The following is a 20052-nucleotide window of genomic DNA, read 5'->3' on the forward strand; positions in this document are numbered from 1 at the left end:
CCAACACTACCCAGTAAGGTTTGTAATGAAACCTCTAGGCATGATGTCTTCATGCATAGCCATTGTCCCAAATGCAAGATTACACATGCGACCCTTACAACAGTGCCTAGCAAAACAATGGACACAAGCACAGGGTCAGCTTCAAGATCTAGTGTTGCTAGACCGCCAAACACACTCCTCGCTTCAGTGGTGGAACCCTACAAATTTAGACCAAGGGCGGCCATTCCAAGACCCAGTGCCTCAAGCCGTTATCACAACAGATGCTTCCATGATGGGGTGGGGAGCACACCTCAACAAGCACAGCATACAGGGTCAATGGGACAATCAACAAAAACAACTTCATATAAATCATTTGGAACTGCTAGCGGTGTTTCTAGCATTTAAAAGCATTTCAACCACTAGTAGCCCACAAACACATCGTTGTCAAAACCGACAACATGACAACAATGTATTATCTCAACAAACAAGGGGGACACACACTTGTCACAACTGTGTCTCATAGCACAAAAGATTTGGCATTGGGCAATTCACAATCACATTCGCCTAATAGCACAATACATACCAGGCATTCAGAATCAGTTAGCCGACAATCTCAGTCGAGATCACCAACAAACTCACGAATGGGAAATTCATCCCCAGATCCTACAGGATCACTTCCTCTGCTGTGGAACACCAAACATAGACCTATTCGCAACAAAAGAAAACGCAAAATGCCAAAACTTTGTGTCCAGGTACCCACACCCTCAATCCAAGGGCAATGCACTATGGATCAGTTGGTCAGGGATATTTGCTTACGCTTTTCCCCCTCTCCCACTCATTCCTTATCTGATCAACAAACTAAGTCAAAACAAACTCAAACTAATACTCATAGCACCAACCTGGGCTCGCCAACCGTGATACACAACACTGTTGGACTTATCAGTAGTACCCCACATCAAATTTCCAAACAGACCAGATCTGTTAACACAACACAAACAACAGATCAGGCACCCGAATCCAGCATCGCTCAATCTAGCAATCTGGCTCCTGAAGTCTTAGAATTCGGACATTTAAATCTTACACAAGAGTGTATGGAGGTCATTAAACAAGCGAGAAAACCTACAACTAGACATTGTTACGCAAACAAATGGAAAAGATTTGTTTGCTACTGCCACACTAATCAGATTCAACCACTACATGCCTCCACAAAAGACATTGTAAGCTACTTATTACACTTACACAAGTCTAATCTAGCATTCTCTTCCATTAAAATCCATCTCACTGCAATATCTGCCTATCTGCAGATTACACATACATCACTTTTTAGAATACCAGTCATTAAAGCATTTATGGAGGGACTAGAAAGAATCATACCCCCCAAGGACACCACCAGTACCTTCGTGGAACCTTAATATTGTATTAACACGACTCATGGGCCCACCATTCGAACCCATGCATTCTTGTGAAATGCAATATCTAACTTGGAAAGTAGCCTTTCTAATAGCTATCACATCACTTAGAAGAGTAAGTGAGATTCAAGCATTTACTATTCAAGAACCCTTTATACAAATACATAAACATAAAGTGGTTCTGCGTACAAATCCAACATTCTTACCAAAGGTCATTTCACCATTCCATCTAAACCAAACTGTGGAACTCCCCGTCTTTTTTCCACAACCAGACTCAGTAGCTGAAAGAGCCTTGCATACATTAGACATAAAAAGAGCACTAATGTATTACATTGACAGAACAAAACTATTTTGTAAAACAAAACAATTGTTTGTAGCCTTCCAAAAACCTCATGCAGGTAATCATATATCCAAACAAGGCATCACCAGATGGATAGTTAAATGTATTCAATCTTGCTATATTAAAGCAAAAAGAGAATTACCTTTTACACCAAGGGCACATTCCACTAGGGAAAAAGGCGCCACAATGGTTTCTCTTGGGAATATACCTATGACAGAAATGTGGAAGGCAGCCACCTGGTCTACGCCTCATACATTTACTAAGCATTACTGTGTAGATGTCTTAGCAACGCAACAAGCCACAGTAGGACAGGCTGTATTAAGAACATTATTTCAGACAACTTCAACCCCTACAGGCTAAACCACCGCTTTTTGGGGAGATTACTGCTTGGTAGTCTATGCACAGCATGTGTATCTGCTGCTACACATGCCACCGAATGGAAAATGTCACTTACACAGTGTACATCTGTTCGTGGCATGAGACGCTGCAGATTCACATGCGCCCTCCCACCTCCCCGTTAGCCGGTAGCCGTTTTTAGTTGAATGAAAATTGTAAATAATAACCTTTTAATACACTAAGTACATAAGTAACTACTCCATTGCATGGGCACCTCTAGTATACTCACAACTCCTACCTCACCCTCTGCGGGGAAAACAATCTAAGACGGAGTCGACGCCCATGCGCAATGGAGCCGAAAGGGAGGAGTCACTCGGTCTCGTGACTCGAAAAGACTTCTTCGAAGAAAAACAACTTGTAACACTCCGAGCCCAACACTAGATGGCAGGATAATGCACAGCATGTGAATCTGCAGCGTCTCATGCCACGAACAGATGTACACTGGGTAAGTGACATTTTCCATATATGTGTGTGTTCGATGGCATGTGTAGCTGCAGATATACATGCTATGCATAGCTCTTCCAACATCTAGTGTTGGGCTCGGAGTGTTACAAGTTGTTTTTCTTTGAAGAAGTCTTTTCGGAGTCACAGGATCGAGTGACTCCTCCTCTTGGTTACAATGAGCATGGGCATCGACTCCATTGTTAGATTGTTTTCTTTCCGCTGTCGGGTACGGACGTGTTTCCTCTCGCTCTGAGATTTCAAGTCGGAAAACCTTAGAAAACCTATTTAATCATCGGTATTGTTTCAATAGCGTTTCCATCTAGAATCGAACCAGTAGTACCGTCAGAATCGAAATTTTGCCTTTCGGGTCACATGCTCCAGACTCTGGCCTATTTGGGCCTGCCGCGTTGAAACCTGATGGATCGGATTCCATTTCTATTCTGCCCTCTGTGCTACGCGAAGTACCCATGTACAGACCAACATCTGGTTTGTAATTTGTGCCTTTCTCCTTACCATTGAGAAGAAGATTGCAAAGCCTGTCAATCGTTTCGATTGAAGAAGACTTTAAGACTTTTAGATCATAAAAGCACAGAACATCTCGACGTAATGGAAGAAGAGCAGGCGCAGACAGCAGTCTCCATTCGAGATACTGATTCCGAGCAGGAATCCGAAGAAGATAGACCCATCATGGCTGGCCAGCATGTGAGTACGTCTGCCCCTACTCCCATACATAAAAAACTACAGAAGGTCTTGGGCACACCACTGCCGGAAGGCCATGGGTTGGCCCGAAAAAAGACTGTAGGTGACCGACCCTCGGGTTCGGGGCCGAAAAAGGCCACTCCTCTGTCTACTTCTGAGTTAAGCAAGTCAGTCAGAAGTTCCACCTCGGACTCCAGTAAGCGTCTTCACTCCTCGGAGTCGAAGATTTGACGCCCTGCTTCAGAGCCGAAACAGCCGACTTAGTTTTCGGGACCGAAAAAAAATTCAGACTTCGGAACCGAAAAGAGCCTCATACACAGAGGAACAAGGACTTTTGAGTAAATGTAAAGAAACCTCGAAGCTGATGCAAGAATCTTACAATCCTGATCATGAGGGCACTGAGATTTAGACAATATTGGACATGATGGATGAAAGACAATCTAGAATCCAAATACATGAAGAGACTGGCAGAATTTTGACTGCACCTCCTTTAAAGACTAAAAGAAAGCTGGCCTTTCAAGAGGAATTAGACTCTGCTCTACCACCAGCAAAGGTTCAAAAACAAAAGAAGCCAGCACCTCTCCCTACTTCTCCTCCTCACTCTCCATAGCTTTCTTTTTTTACCTCCTCACTATAGTCCACCATCATTGCCTTCTCCAACACACTCACTATACACGTATGGCGATACAGTGGATCCTTGGCGATCTGTATGACCCTGATCCCATTCCAGACAATGATCCTGATCTATACCCCTCCGTGCCTTCTCCTCCAGAGGACACTACTGCCTAAACTCAGGTAGTTTCTAGGGCAGCTTCTTACCATGGGGTGCTTATGTCCTCTGAAACCCTAGCAGATATTTTATTCAACACTCCGTCTTCCACTCATTCTAGATACCAGTGTCTCCCAATGTTACCTGGAATGGTCAAACATGCTTACCAAATTTTTAATGAGCCCATCAAAGCTAGAGTAAATACTCCTAGAATTGACAAAAATATAAACCTGCTCCTATTTACCCAGACTACAACATACATCAAGTTCCTCCAGACTCGGTAGTGGTGATTGCGGCTAGAAAAAGAGCTAACAGACAATCAACAGGAGATGCTCCTCCACCTGATAAGGAGACTAGGAAATTTGATGCTGCTGGCAAGAGAATAGCCACACAGACTGCTAATCAATGGCGCATTGCAAATTCACAAGCTCTTCTTGCCAGATACGATAGAGCCCACTGGGATGAGATGCAAGAATTCATACAGCACCTCCCAAAAGAGCATCAAAAGAGAGCACAACAGGTTGTAGAGGAAGGACAGCTATAAGTAATAATCAGATAAGGTCTGACCTCGATGCTGCTGATACAGCCGCAAGGAGTGTAAATACAGCCATTACGATACGAAGGCATGCATGGTTACGCTCTCCTGGTTTTAAACCAGAAATTCAACAGGCAGTACTTAATATGCCTTTCGATTTAGGGCCTGAGGTGGATACCATCATAGAGAAATTGAGAAGGGACTCAGACACTACAGAGGCAATGGGAGCATTATATACCACACCATATAGAGGCTCCTTTCGCAGGCCCAAATTCAGAGGAGGAATTAAGCCACAATCCTCTGAACCTTCTACCCCTCCGTCAAAGCAGGGACAACAGGCACAATATCAAAGAGAGGGCGTTAGAGGGTCCTATAGAGGACAATATTTCAGAAACAGAGGCAAATTCCAAGCCTCAAAGCAAGCCACTACACCATCTAAACAGTGACTTCTTTCCCACCCCTCCACCACACACATCTCCTGTGGGAGGAAGACTACAACAATTCCACTCTCATTGCCAAAACATCATCTCAGATAATTGGGTGTTATCAATTACCCACAATGGCTCTTGCCTAGAGTTAATCTCCACCCCTCCAAACATTCCACCACGTTACCACAAATTGTCCCCAGAACACAATGTTTTGTTACAACAGGAAGTACAATCCCTACTACTAAAACAAGCAATAGAATTGGTCCCACATTCTCAACAAGGAACAGGTGTATACTCATTATACTTCCACATTCCCAACAAAGCTGGCACTTTAAGGCCTATCCTAGACCTCAGACCTCTCAATCTATACATCCTGTCAGAACATTTTCACATGGTAACTCTGTAGGATGTCATCCCACTACTACGAAAGCATGATTACATGACTGCTTTAGACCTCAAAGATGCGTATTTCCATATACCCATCCATCCAGCTCACAGAAAATACCTCAGGTTCATCATAGCAGGAAAACATTACCAGTTCAAAGTTTTGCTATTCGGCTAACAACAGCTCCAAGAGTGTTCACAAAATGTTTAGCAGTAGTAGCAGCCTACTTAAGAAGACAACACATTCACGTCTTTGCATATCTAGACAATTGTCTAATAAAATCAAGAAGTTTTACACTGCCAACAACACACTCCATATATAATAGAAACACTGCATACACTAGGGTTCACTCTAAATTATCAGAAGTCACACCTTCAACCAGCACAGGTACAACCTTACCTAGGTGCCATTCTAAATACTCAAAAAGCCATAGCATATCCAAATACACAAAGGATACAAGCTTTCCAAAATCTCATCCCACATACCCAACCAAATCAACAATACACTGTAAGATTTATCATGAAAATTCTAGGGATAATGGCATCTTGCATAGCCGTAGTTCCACATGCAGCATTTACAACAATGCCTCTCACAACAATGGTCTTGGGCACATGGTCATCTTCAAGATCTAGTGTTGATGGACCACCATACGCACACGTCCCTTCAGTGGTGGAATCTCAGCAAGCTAATGAAGGGGCGGTCATTTCAAGACCCTGTACCTCAGACCATATTAACAACAGACGCATCAATGATAGGTTGGGGAGCTCATCTCAACAATCATACCATTCAAGGGAAATGGGATCCCAAACAATGTTCTGATAAAAACATGACGACCATGTATTACCTCAAAAAAATGGGTGGGACACATTCATCTCAACTGTCTCTCCTAGCCCAAACAATATGGAAATGGGCAATTCACAATCAGATTCATCTATTAGCAGAATACATTCTAGGAATACACAATCAGTTAGCGGATCTCCTAAGCAGAAATCACCAACAAACTCACAAATGGGAGATTCACACCCAAGTACTTCAAAAGTACTTTCAAAAGTGGGGAACTCCAGAAATAGACCTATTCGCAACAAGCGAAAATGCAAAATGCTAAAACTTCACATCCAGACACCCACATCTTCTATCCAAGGGCAGTGCTCTATGGCTCAACTGGTCAGGGATATTTGCTGACCAGAAAGGGAAGGAGTGGGAGAGGGGGAAAAGCATAAGCAAACTACGTCAAACATCTCTTACCATGATGCTCATAGCCCCAACATGGACATGCCACCAGTGGTACACAACACTCTTAGACCTGTCTGTAGTACCTCATTCCAAACAGACCAGATTTGTTGACACAGAACAAAGGTCAAATCAGGCACCCAAACCCCAATGCTTTCAATTTAGCAATTTGGCTCCTGAAGTAATAGAATATGGTTACCTAAAACTTCCATCAGAATGTATGGAAGTGCTTAAACAGGCATGTAAACCTACTACCAGACAATGTTATAACAACAAATGGAAAAGATTTGTGTACTACTGTCAATCTAAAAATACTGATCCACTCACAGCGTCTATACAAGATATTGTATGCTACCTACTTCATTTACAAAAATCAAATTTAGCTTTCTCATCCATCAAAATCCACTTTACTGCAATATGTGCATACTTACATAATATTCAACATACTTCTCTATTCAGAGCCCCCGTTATTAAAGCTTTCATGGAAGGATTAAAATGCATTATTCCACCTAGGACACCACCTATTCCTACTTGGAACCTAAATATTGTACTTACCAGACTCATGGGCCCACCTTTTGAACCCATGCACTCGTGTCAAATTCAATTTTTAACATGGAAGGTTGCCTCCCTTGTAGTTATTGCTTCATTTAGAAGAGTTAGTAAAATACAAGCCTTCACTATTGAGGAACCTTTTTTCCAAGTACACAAACAAAGTCGTACTTAGGGCAAATCCAAAATGTTCTTATCACATCAACCAAACAGTGGAATTGCCAGTCTTCTTTCCACAGCCAGACTCAGTTGCAGAAAGAGCTCTTCATACTCTAGATCTCAAAAGAGCTCTTATGTACCATATAGATAGAACTAAAGACTTTAGGAAAACAAAACAACTTTTTGTTCCTTTTCAACAACCACATAAAGGCAATCCTATATCTAAACAAAGCTTAGCAAGATAGATTGTTAGATCCGTACAGACATGCTACATCAAGGCGAAAAGACAATTTTTGATCACCCCTGGATCACATTCTACAAGAAAGGTGCGTCAATGGCATTTTTAGGAAACATGCCAATGGCTGATATATGCAAAGCTGCCACATGGTCTACTCCTCATACCTTTACTAAACACTATTGTATTGATGTTTTCTCACAGCAACAGGCGACTGTAGGCCAAGCTGTCTTAAGAACACTATTTTAAACAACTTCAACTACTACAGTCTAGCCACCACTATTTTTTGGGAGGACTAACTGCTTTGTAGTCTATGCATAGCATGTGTATCTGCAGCTACACATGGCATTGAACGGAAAATGTCACTTACCCAGTGTACATCTGTTCATGGCATGTAGTGCTGCAGATTCACATGCACCCTCCCTCCTCCCCAGAAGCCTGTAGTAGCTTAAGTTTATCATTTGTAAGTATGTAGATACATTTACACTTGCATGGGCATCTCTTTATATTCTTATACTCTATCACTCCTTCCACCCTTTGCGGGAAAACAATCTAACAATGGAGTCGATGCCCATGCACACTGTAACCGAGTCCCTCGATCCTGTGACACCGAAAAGACTTCTTCGAAGAAAAACAACTTGTAACACACTGAGTCAAACACTAGATTTCGGAAGAGCTATTCATAGCATGTGAATCTGCAGCACTACATGCCACGAAGAGATGTACACTGGGTAAGTGACATTTTCCACATATATATTTATATACTTTATTCTGTAGTAGTGTTTCTCAAACTGGGGGCCATCGCAAGCCATTTTTGGTAGGTCGTGAATGTCCAAGCAATAAATAATGCATTTGCTGTGCTTCAGAGATGGAGGCCAAATGTAAGGCAGTGTCTTCTGACAAATTGCTGCTTATTTTTTTAATACAAAAATTGATGTTTACAAACTTCTCACTTTGCAGTTGGAGAAAGAAAAGTTAGTTGAATTATGTGAAGTAAAGTGAATTATGTGACAATCTTCCTGGGGTACAGAGTATGAATGGAAAGGCTGTAGAATGTCATTTTTTTGTAACACACAGCAAAATGTAAATACATCTGAATTAACTGTACTCACTAAACAGTTAGAAAAGCCATAAATGAAGCAACTTATTTGTAATTCTGAAGTGTGATGGAAGCAGCGACTTTTGTTACAATCAAATCAAAACACTTTTCTTGGTGATGCACAAATGATAAATATTCACTGAAACCCAGTTTCCACAAGTTATCATTTGTGTCCATTATAGTTATATCTGTAAAACTGTATGTCTGTGCAAATATAACGGCCATTTCTATAGAAAATGTGCTATTTTGAAAGTGTGCTGTCACACAATGCTTTAGTTACATTGAAATTTTGCCCATCTCTTAGCCAATAAAGCTTGGTGGATCCCAAAAGTGTGTTGTTCCAAAAATTTTGTTGTTGTTCTAAAACATTTGGGTAGCACTGATATATAGCTTTTAACCGATCCCAGCTACAGACTCCATTAAAAGGCTTCTTTTAATATTTAGTAAAAGCTCAATCTAATGGTGAAGTCAGATTTGTATTAAATATGTTGGAAATTTAACTATTATAAAGTTACCTTTATTCTGCCTGAAGCTGCTTGAGGGTAATTTGCATCAGTTAGCTCTCTATTCACTGCCCAGCTTATACCTGGCCTGAATGAGGTGTGAAAACTGCTCCCAGAGCAGAGAACAAAGGAAGACCAGTACCTAGTACTTCATTAATTTAAAGGGGCCTGCCCTGTAGAACCTGGAAAGGCCCAAACATTGTCACACTAGTCAGACTGGTACCAAACCTACTGGCCGGAAAGCTTCTGCCAAAACTGTTTTGCAGTGACCAGAGAGGAGGGGGCTGCTCCTTTGCCTAGCTATACTTCTGGGAGGGCACACAGGCTCTGCACAAGGGAGAATATGTTTTTCCAACTCGAACTTGGAGAGTGAGGGTCACTGTGAGCAAAATGCAACTGCAGAAAAACTGGTTAGGAGTTGACCCCTAGGAAGGTCTACCCCATTGATTAGGGATGGCCCAGGAATGGCCACCACCCACTAGCTGGTGCTAGGCACAAATGTGTCATCACAGGCACCATGCTGAGGAACACTGGATCTGTGGTAGAACAAAGGAACTGAACCTGCTGTTTGAGACCTGTAAGACCTGTGAAGGGAATTGAAGGGCTGGACCTTCCTCTGCTTGTACCTTGGTCAAAGAAGTGGAGTCCAAGGGTCAGTTGGCTGTCCTTTGTAGCCAAGGGAACACAACAAGCTTCAAGAGGCCTCTGCCTGACACCCTGAGATTCTCTAAGTGCCTCCTGAGTCTACTACAGTTATTTGGGTACCAGAAGAAAGCCTGGAAACGTTTTAAAACATTTCCTCCAGTGCATTTGCAGAACCATCCAGAGAAAGGATTCCCTCAGCACTCCCACAGCATTGAATTGTATTTCATCTTTGTCCCGCCCAAAAGGTCCCTGCGCCACTGAAATAACAACTATGTCCGATTCTGCATTGGGATTTAGAAACTATTCACCATTAAATCACCAAAGCTCCTGTGGGACCAACCTGCAGTTCCACAGCACCAGCCACAATTGCAGTGGCGGCCTGTGCATGGAGGATTTTTTTGAAGTAAGATTTGGAAATTTTCAGGAACTTTTTGACATCTAGACTTTTACTTAGAGCAGTCAATTTGGTGTATCCGACCAGGGCTCTATTGTGTTCTCTCTAAAATCGCACCTAGGTCCTGGTCTTTTGCTTCGCATAGACTATCATTGGTGCTTTGTGCTTTTTGGTGCTATTTCTACTTAAAACTTCATATCTTTGGTTTGTTCCCCTTATTGGATTTTTGTCATTTTAATGTAATTTTGCTTATTATATTTTTCTCTTGTTTTTTTGTACCAGTTGGAGTGGAATTTTTTTGTGTTGTCTTTGAATGTTTAACTGCTTTGGTACTCCTAAATGCCTTACACATTTTCCTCAAGTTAAGCCTGTCTGCTCTGTGCCATAGCTACCAGAGGATGAGCTCAGGTTTAAATTACTCAAACGTTTGACTAACAGATTAGTGACTTTATTAGTTGTGTTGGACTTCCATCCACTGCAACTAATAATTCACTTTCCTACAGTTTCCATTAGTGGCCTTCTTGGTTGTCCATACATATATTTCACAAACTACTATTGTGTGGACATTCAAGCCAACAGAGAGGCGCAGGTCAGATCAAGTTTAAAGCACCTGTCTGCAAATATAACTCATTTAAACCCAGAATCCATTGAGATCAAGACACCACTGCTGAATCAGTACACAGCATTAATTCACAGCATAGGAAGCTAGAAAAGGTTCATACTGTAAAACAAAATAGTAGATTTCTTGTAAGTAGTTTTGTGCTTGAGGATTTTTCTGGATTCACATGCGACCGTCCATTCTCCCCAGAAATTATGTGCCTGACATTCAAGCTATGGAGGGTCTACTTTTCACACAGCATGCAGAAATCCCCCAAATGCATGGACAAAAAGTCACCAAAGTAGAAAAGGAATCTGAAGATGGCATGGAGAGGGTCTTCTGGAATGCAGGTCTGATGTCAGGAGGGAAATGACATGGCAGCAATGGTGGTAGACGACGCCCAACAGAAACAACGTAACAAGGAAAATTCCAGACCGAAACGCTAGATGCTAGAATAATGCAATTCATGTGAATCCAGACAATTCTGCTAGCTGTAAAACTACTTGTAGAAGTAAGTAACCATTTTGTTACCACCATGAACTCAAACACCACAAATCACACCTACCACTCATGCCTAACAACAACTTAACACACATTCTCATTCCCCACATTGGCATTTACCATTACAATTGAAACCACTATTATTTAACATGCACATACATACCTATTTGCATACACATATACACATGTTGGAAATGGCCCTTCCTGCAGGGTCACCCCCAACTTTTTGCCTTCTTCCGCCCGTTTTTCTGACTCATTCTTGCTGACTTACTACTGCTGACCAGTGCTAAAGTGCAGGTACTCTGTACTCTAAACATGGTAACACTGGCTTCTCCACAATTGGCATATTTCATTTATTTGTAAGTCCCTATTAAAGTGCACTGTATGTGCCTGTAAATTAAATGCTGCTGGTGGGCCTGCAGCACTGTTTGTGCCACCCACTACAGTAGTCCCTCAAACATGTCTCAGGCCTGCTACTGCAGAGTCTGTGTGTGCAGTGTTAAAGTGCCATTTTGGCCTGGCAAGTGTGCCCACTTGCCAGGCCCAAGCCTTTCTTTTTTAGGTTAAGCATAAGTGTTCGACCTGGTGTATACTTAGCTATACTCATACTGTGGGTTAAAGCGGTTTCATTTGTTGGTTGCAGTGTCCTTTAAAAGTTCTTGCTCGCTACTGGTCCGTTCTGTCTTTTTCTCCTTCCTTTCTCTGTTTCAGAGCATTGACCAACTACTGTACTGTTCCACTTTGGTTTCTTTATCTGTTTCTGTGACGGGCTATTTTTTTTTTTTTTACATTTCTTCAGTGGTCCCCTTTCACTGTGCGTGTTTTAGGCTGGTAGCTGCCTGCGTTTTAGTGCAGCATTCCGTTCCTCTCACCTCCTCCCATGTTGTCGCTGACATTAGTTTTGGCTTTATTCCAGTGCTGTCCTCGTTTACACGGCTCCTAAAATAAGCTTATTTTACTAAACAAACACCATATGCCCTCACATTACATCACAGAGAATATCTCTTCAGGGCCCCTCCCTGCCAGCACTCATGACATCGCACACAGTCCATTGCTTATCTCCTTTATTGGGGACATAAATCTTCTCAAGCTGCTCGGCTAACTTCATTAGAGCTTTGTAGAAATGCGAGACAAAAATGCTTGCTAGACTTTTCATTCTGTTAACATACAAACACTGTCCTTGTCTAGCTTGCCTATGTTCTGTGGTTTGAAATGTGTAACTACATGATCTCTTGATTTTAAAGAAAAACGCTGCAATATGCGAACAGTCCTATCCCAGTGCAAGCAAGTTATTGTGGCGTTACTGTGCAATTCTTATACCAAGATATGTTTGAATCTTTTTCTTTTTCTGCTGTCCTATTGACATTTAACAGCTGTACTGTTGGAGAGCTTTACAGTGAACATAAAACCTCGTTTTAAACATGACCACTTCAGCACCCTCATCTACATGCTTGAAAAACACACAAATATTACGATGATCAGCCCTGTTGAAACAAGACACCATTTGCATGGCATATTTCAGCATGGCACATACTCTGAGGTCTTTACAGTTACAACAGAAGTCATTGATCGACTTCTCTGAAATCTTTTTTTTTTCCTTCTCTTTTAATCACCTTGCTTTTTGTAGTCTGTAAAGGCTTCCAGTTCTACTCACCGTCTGCGTCAGAACGAACCACTTGCTCCTCTGTAAAACATTGTGTGAATTTGCTGCCACAAATCACCCATATGCGCCTCTTGTAAAATGTATGTTGCAAGAAAAGTCCAGTTAGCAAGACCCATTGCATTGCAAATGCTTGTATTGCATGTAAGTCATCTCTAACATAGGCCCTAGTTAGCCCCTAGGGCATGGTGCAGTGTATCGTAAAAGTTGGACATGCACTTTTAAGTTGAGCATGACCAGATAGTGAAAAACTCAATTCATTTTTCGCTATTGCAAGGCCTATCTCCCCCATAGGATAATATTGGGATTACCTTAAAACATCTTTTAAGTGAAATTTCGAAATGGGAAAACATAGAAATATGGTGTGTGATGTCCCTGGACCCACAACTTAAAGTCACAACTTATGGTGAAATCAGATTTTAAATTGTAAGCCTGAAAATGCCACTTTTAGAAAGTTCATATTTTCTTACTTTAACCATTCTGTAATTCTTCCTGTCTCTGAATACATGTCTGGGGTAGATGACAGCTGTGCTTTGTGCATTCCTTCAAGACAGTTATTCAATGGGAGCTTTGGTGTGACTTAATGGGCCTTAAAGGCCCATTAACTGGCTTGATGGGGGAGCAGAGCTTAGAGCTAATCCCCTGTAGAGTGTCTGTAGCCAGGGAGTGCAGGGCAGAGACCTTGTGGACTTTAAAGGAAGGCCTGGAAATTTCTCTCACCTTCCTGAATCAGGGCACCAAAGTCTAAGTAATGGACCCCAAACGCTTCTACTGGAACCAAGAAGACTCTGCCAGGAAGAAGGACTGAGTGCTGCCAGGAGGGACTGCCACTGTGTAACTGCATTGCTGGGTTGGCCTAGTGCTTGCTGTGTGCTGTGCTGTAGGAGGGACTGCTACTTTGCTACTTGCTTTGCTGTGTTGGCCTGCTGCTTCTTGCCTGCAGTGAGAAGGACTGGACCTGTTTGCTACATCCTTGAACTCAAGATTCTCCAAGGACTTGTTGGCTTGTCCCCTGTTCTTCTGCAGATGCAGGAACATTGAAAACTGGTTCCAGCTTACCTATTACAGCCCTGGACTCTGCCATCTATGATTCTACCCTGTCAAGTGGTGCCACTTCAGTCCTGGCCCTTTGGAAGGGGGCCTTAGGTGCTCTGCCTTCTATAGTTTTCATAAGAACCACCACAAAACAAAACAACACAAAGCCTTGCAAAGCAACGCTGTCCAGACCGTGCACCAGTATTTAAGGTAATGTGTTCAACTGCCCCAAGTGGGTCTCTGTAGCCTGCCCGCGCTCCATCGCGTCAGTTTGAACTTGTGCCTTTGTCCTGGTCCAACACAACCAGATAAGCCCAGTTGGCGCTTTGCGTTTCTATGCGCTAGTTTCACCTAAATCTTTAAAATTGCTTATCTCTGTATTTACTTATTGGATTTTTGTTGTTTTTAATCAGATCTATTTTCCTAACCTGGTGTTAAGTACTTTTTGTGGTGTCTTTCACTGTGTTACTGTAAGTAAGTGTTGCACAAATACTTTACACACTACCTTCTAAGTTAAGCCTGCGACCAGATGGTGAGTTTAAATTTGGTTGTGTATCCGACTTACCCTGACTAGGATTGTGGTCCCTACTTCGACATGGTGCATACCACTGCCAACTAGAGACTTGATTTCTTACCTTGCACATACATAGAAATTAAGTGTGTGTGTGAGTATATATACCCTGAACTATTTTAACTTCCACTAAACACTACACTTCCTCTAACAGCAAAAAATATTTCATACCACTCTACACAACTAATCTCTGGACCAAAAAACACATTTCTACCCATATACACTACCATAAAAATTATTTTCTCCCCATGCACTCCCCATCCCTGAGCCTTAAACACCCTTCCACCCTTATACACCACTATCCTTGAACCCTAAAAACTCCTATACTCTAAATTACCATATCGGGCCTCTACAAAAAGAAATCTAACCCTACACATCTCTAAACCCAAACAACTCCTTGATACCCCAAAACAACCTATTCCTTGCCCATTTATGCCCCAAAAGACCACCTCCCATCCACCCTTACACCCCTAAATGCTTTGGAAATATAATGTATTGAAACATCTCATTGTTAAAAAAAAAAAACACTACCCAACACTAATACCCTAAAAAACAGTTTCTACCCCTCTGCACTAACCATCCCTCATCACTAAAAGCTCCATTCTACCCCTATAGGCTGCCTATCCCTGAACCCTAAAAAAAACCTTCTTCCCTTAAAACCTACCTGTCCTTGACCTCTAAACCCCCCATACATTACCATCCTTGAGCTCAAAAAAATTAAATCATACTACCCCTTAACAATACCCATCTGTGAACCCTAAAAGCTCCTTGCTTCCCCAAAACTCATCATGTACTATGTTGAAACATATTCATCCACCTCCCATCCACCTTTACACTATTAAATGCATTGTAACTTTCTGTGTTGTAGTGGTAAATACATTGTTTTGTTTCCCTTTTTGTTTCCTCTGTTTAGTGGGTGCAGTGTAGTGGTTTAACAGTATTAAACTAGGCTCAAAAGTAAAAAAGTAGAACTGCACTCTAACTTTTAGAGCCTAGGCTAGTCTTTGAGCCCATGGATGGCAGCAGCAAGGTGAAGGCCTGTTGTATCTCCTGGTGCTGGCATAACCCATTCTACGCAAAAGTGTCTGCTATATGTAGATCTGCAGTGACCCAACGGCTAATTACGGATACTGGGGGAGATCTGCAAGATGGCACTTGTCTACTTCCTGCCTTTGAGAATTCAGACAGGATTGTAAAGAAGGAGGCTATTTTAGAAACAATCGCATAACAGTTGTTTTCAACCCACGCTGGTGGTGTTTTCTTCCCTCTTTACCAATCCATAGCAGATGAATAGGAACCAGCATTGTCTTACGTTATTCACCAATCTGCTTTCTCACTGTGCAGGTGGACTATGCCAAGACGCTGCATTATGTGGGAGCAGGTGTGGCCTTCCCTGCTGGCCTTGTGTTCGTGTGCCTGCAGTGTGTCCTGACGTACCACCTTGCAGCAGCAGCCCTTGACTTCTGGATGGCGCACCTCAGGGTCTCCCTCACCGCAGTGGCCTTAATCTCACTCGTCCTGAGTATCCTTTTTTGCTTGGCATTAGGCCTTGAGCATTGGAACGTTATTGTGAGAGCAATAAAATGTTAAGTCATGTGCTGCTGTGATAACTTTGCTGCACCATCTTCAGTTTGGTATGCAAGGCTTGCTGGTGTGGGTAATTTCTGTGGTCAACACAGAACAGAATTAAAGTAGTCAAGTCATAGTTATTTATTTCATGATTACTGCAAATACACTTGTAAACAGGTATTTCTATAGGTGTACATGAAAACGTAAGAGTGTTTGAGTGCATAGTTTTCACACCATATGTTCATCAGTGTATCACCATGTGATCACATGTATTTGGTGGAGAGGCAGAGTTACATTTTCTCACCTTGAGGTATTTGTCTTGGGGAGATGATTCTGTGGGCAGTTCAAGAGCCTGGGCTAGGCTCTTGTTCATAATTGTGCTCACAGTGTACCCGCATTACACATGCACTCTCCCCGCTGGAGTCTAAATCTAAATATTTTCAGGTGAGGGGGATAGGTTGTCCCTCCAAGGATTACAATAAGACTTTTTTAATTGTGTTTCACAATAGGAATTGTGACCAGAGATAGATCTACTGTCTGAACATGCTGTAGTGATGTTACAGCAAAAGTCGGTACGAGAAAGTACTGCAGGAAAAAAAAAAAAAATCTGCCATTATAAAAGTCAGTAAACCTGCCGTTCACTTCAGCCTTTGGCTCTTTTCTGTCAAAGCTTGTTTTGTGTTGTAATGGTTTTTGTTAAACTTTGTTGAAGGAATTGGCAGACCATCGTCAATAGAAAAAAACACATTAGCTAGAAGCAAAAATATTTTTTGGTCTCAAAAAGCACACTTTGATAATGTAGTCCCTAGCATTGGGGATAACTATAACTGCTCTGTGTGTGAATATGCTCCTGAGAGGGCTACATGAAAGTCTCTTAAAATAAATATGTGTGTGTGTATATATGTCTATATAAATGTTCAATGGCATGTGTAGATGCGGATACACATGCTTTGCATAAGTCCGCCATCTAGTGTTGGGCTCAGAGTGTTACAAGTTGTTTTTCTTCGAAGAAGCTTTTTCGAGTCATGATATTGAGTGACTCCTCCCCTCGGTGATAGTGCGCATGGGCATCGAATCCTTTGCTAGATGTCGGCAGTCTGGTTCAGACGTGTTCCCTCTCACTCCGATAGATCTCGGTTCGGTACTATCTGAACTTCTCTGTCTTTCCTTTAAAAGTCGGTATCGTTTTTAAACGCGGTCTTCGAACTACACTTGATTGGATTGTATCGTCGGGATCGGTTAAATGCTCTTTTGGGCGACCGCACCCTTCTCGAGCCTACTGCGCCACAGGCTCATGGATCGGACTCTATTTTGAATGTGCCCTCTGTGCAATGCCAAGTTCCCCTACACCGACCAACACTCGTGTGCAACCTCTGCCACTCTTCCGATCACAAGGAAGAAACATGTGCGGCATGTTGATCCTTCTGCTCCAAGAAAACTGCGGGATCGGAGAGCACGTTGGCTAGAGATGGCATCTAAGTCAACCGAACAAACGCCCAACATTTTGAGTAAGGAACAAGCGCAGACTGCAGTTTCCATTGCAGATTCTGATTCTGACCGTGACTCCGATGGGGACAGCCAAGTGATTCCTGCGGCACAGTGCGTGAGTACACCAGCCCCTTCCCATTAACAAAAAAACATCCAAAAAGTCATCACAATTAGTCTTGGGTCTACCACTGCTTGCGGGCCTTATTCGGACCCGAAAGTTCCATCTCAATTATAGGCCCTCGGATTCGGATACACTGCCTGACTGTTTCGGGATCGCATTGGAAAGTGGAGGCTTCCACATCGGAACCGAAGCATTCGTCTTCCACTTAGGAGCCAAAGCACCTAAGCGCATCTTCGGAGCCAAAAAAACTTCCATCTGCTTCAGAGTCTACATTTTCGGCCTCATGAAAGCAGTCGGTCACCAAGCTTTCGGAGCTCAAAACTGTGGGAAAGAAAGATGCACCATCTGTAGAAAAATCAACAGACATTAGGCCCATACTTGAAGTAATGGACCATAAACAACAAAAGATCCAAATCCATAAGGATACTGGAAAGATTATTGCCTCTCCTCCTTCTATAACCAAAAGGAAAACTATCTTTCCAAGAGACTTTGGAAGCTGGGGCTTCACCTGCCAAAATGTTCATACACAAGGAGAAACCAAAGGCAGTACATCAGCCTTCACCACTGCTTTCTCCTTTGCTTCCCATTTCTCTACCACCTGATACTCCTTCACCTACATAGTTTTCTATGCAATCCCCTTCCTCCTCACATGGGGATTACCTAGTTGACAATACTTATAGTGTAGACCCATGGGATTTGTATGATCCAGATCCTATCCCATCTAATGATCCTGATCTGTATCCTACTAGGCCATCTCCACCTGAAGACACCACAGCCTATAATCAGTTTATTGCTAGAGCAGCAACCTACCACAATGTGCAGCTGCACTCGGATCCCATTGAGAATGATTTTTTTATTTAATGGCTTTCCTCTACACACAGAGTACCACAGAGTTGTTGGAGATAACCTGTCCAATTTTTACCAGTGCTTCCAGGCATGCTAAAACATGCTGATCACGTTTTTAAAGAGACAGTAAAAGCTCGGGTACTGACAGCAAGAGTGGACAAAAAATATAAAGCTACACCATCAGATCCACTCTTTATCACTCAACAATTGCCACCTGATTCTATTGTTGTGAGTTCAGCAAGAAAGAGGGCAAATAGTCAGTCCACGGGGGATGCTCCTCCCCCGATAAGGAAAGCCAGAAATTTGATGGCACAGGCAAAAGAGTGGCAACTCAAGCTGCAAATCAGTGGAGAATTGCCAATTCCCAGGCTCTTTTAGCCAGGTATGATAGGGCCCACTGGGATGAGATGCAGGAGTTCCTGCAATATCTTCCACTGGAACACCAAAAAAAGGCACCGCAGGTAGTTGCAGAAGGTCAGGCTATCTCCAACAACCAGATTAGATCCGGCCTAGATGCAGTAGACACCGCAGCTAGGTGTATAAACACTAGTATAATAATCAGGAGGCATGCTTGGTTGCAATCCTCAGGATTCAAACCTGAGATACAGCAAGTGGTCTTTAATATGTTGTTTAACAAACAGCAGTTATTTGGATCAGAGGTGGATACCACCATAGAAAAATTAAAAAAGGACTCTGACATAGCTAAGGCTATGGGTGCCCTTTATGCAACACCTGTTCGGGGTATTTTTCGCAGGCCCCACTTCAGAGGGGGTTTTAAACCCCAAACATCAAAGTCCTCTACGTCCCAACAAAAGCAGGGACAACAATATTACACTAAAGGATCTTTCAAAGGATCCTATAGAGTACACAACTTTAGAGGTAGGGGGAAATCCACAGCGACAAGAGGTGCCTCCACCTCATCAAAGCAGTGACTTTCTCAGCATCCCCACACAGCACACATCCTGTGGGAGAAAGACTGCAACATTTCTACCATCAATGGCACAACATTACATCAGATCAATGGGTACTGTCAATTATCTATAATGGTTATTGCCTAGAACTCATCTCCACTCCACCAAATATTCCCCCTCGCTCATACAGACTTTTTCCAGAACACCTCCTTCTGCTAAAACAGGTACAATCACTTCTACTCAAAGGTTCAATAGTACCTATAACTCAACAAGGGACATTAGTATATTCTCTATACTTCCTCATACCAGAGAAGGATGGCACTCTCAGACCAATCCTCAATCTCATACCCCTGAATCAATACGTTCTCTCCGAGCATTTCTACATGGTTACTCTTTCAGATGTCATTCCTTTACTACAAAAACAAGACTACATGATAGCATTAGATCTAAAAGATGCTTACTTCCATATTCCCATACATCCAGCACACTGCAAATACTTAAGGTTTGTGATAGAATGCAAGCACTACAGATTTCAAAATGCTACCCTTTGGAGT

General features: G+C 42.4%; 1 protein-coding gene across 7 annotated transcripts in view; it reads left to right on the forward strand.

The window, feature by feature from the left end:
• The window catches only part of TMEM150A (transmembrane protein 150A), a 67337-nt gene that overhangs the window by 25575 nt on the left and 21710 nt on the right, over positions 1–20052 (forward strand). For all 7 annotated transcript variants that reach the window (XM_069214353.1, XM_069214359.1, XM_069214355.1 and 4 more), the window contains one exon: positions 15908–16085. In XM_069214353.1, coding sequence (XP_069070454.1) covers positions 15908–16085 — 178 coding nt within the window. The remainder of the gene's footprint in view (positions 1–15907; positions 16086–20052) is intronic.

This window comes from Pleurodeles waltl, chromosome 11, assembly GCF_031143425.1.
Source record: "Pleurodeles waltl isolate 20211129_DDA chromosome 11, aPleWal1.hap1.20221129, whole genome shotgun sequence".
NCBI classification, from domain to species: Eukaryota; Metazoa; Chordata; class Amphibia; order Caudata; family Salamandridae; genus Pleurodeles; species Pleurodeles waltl.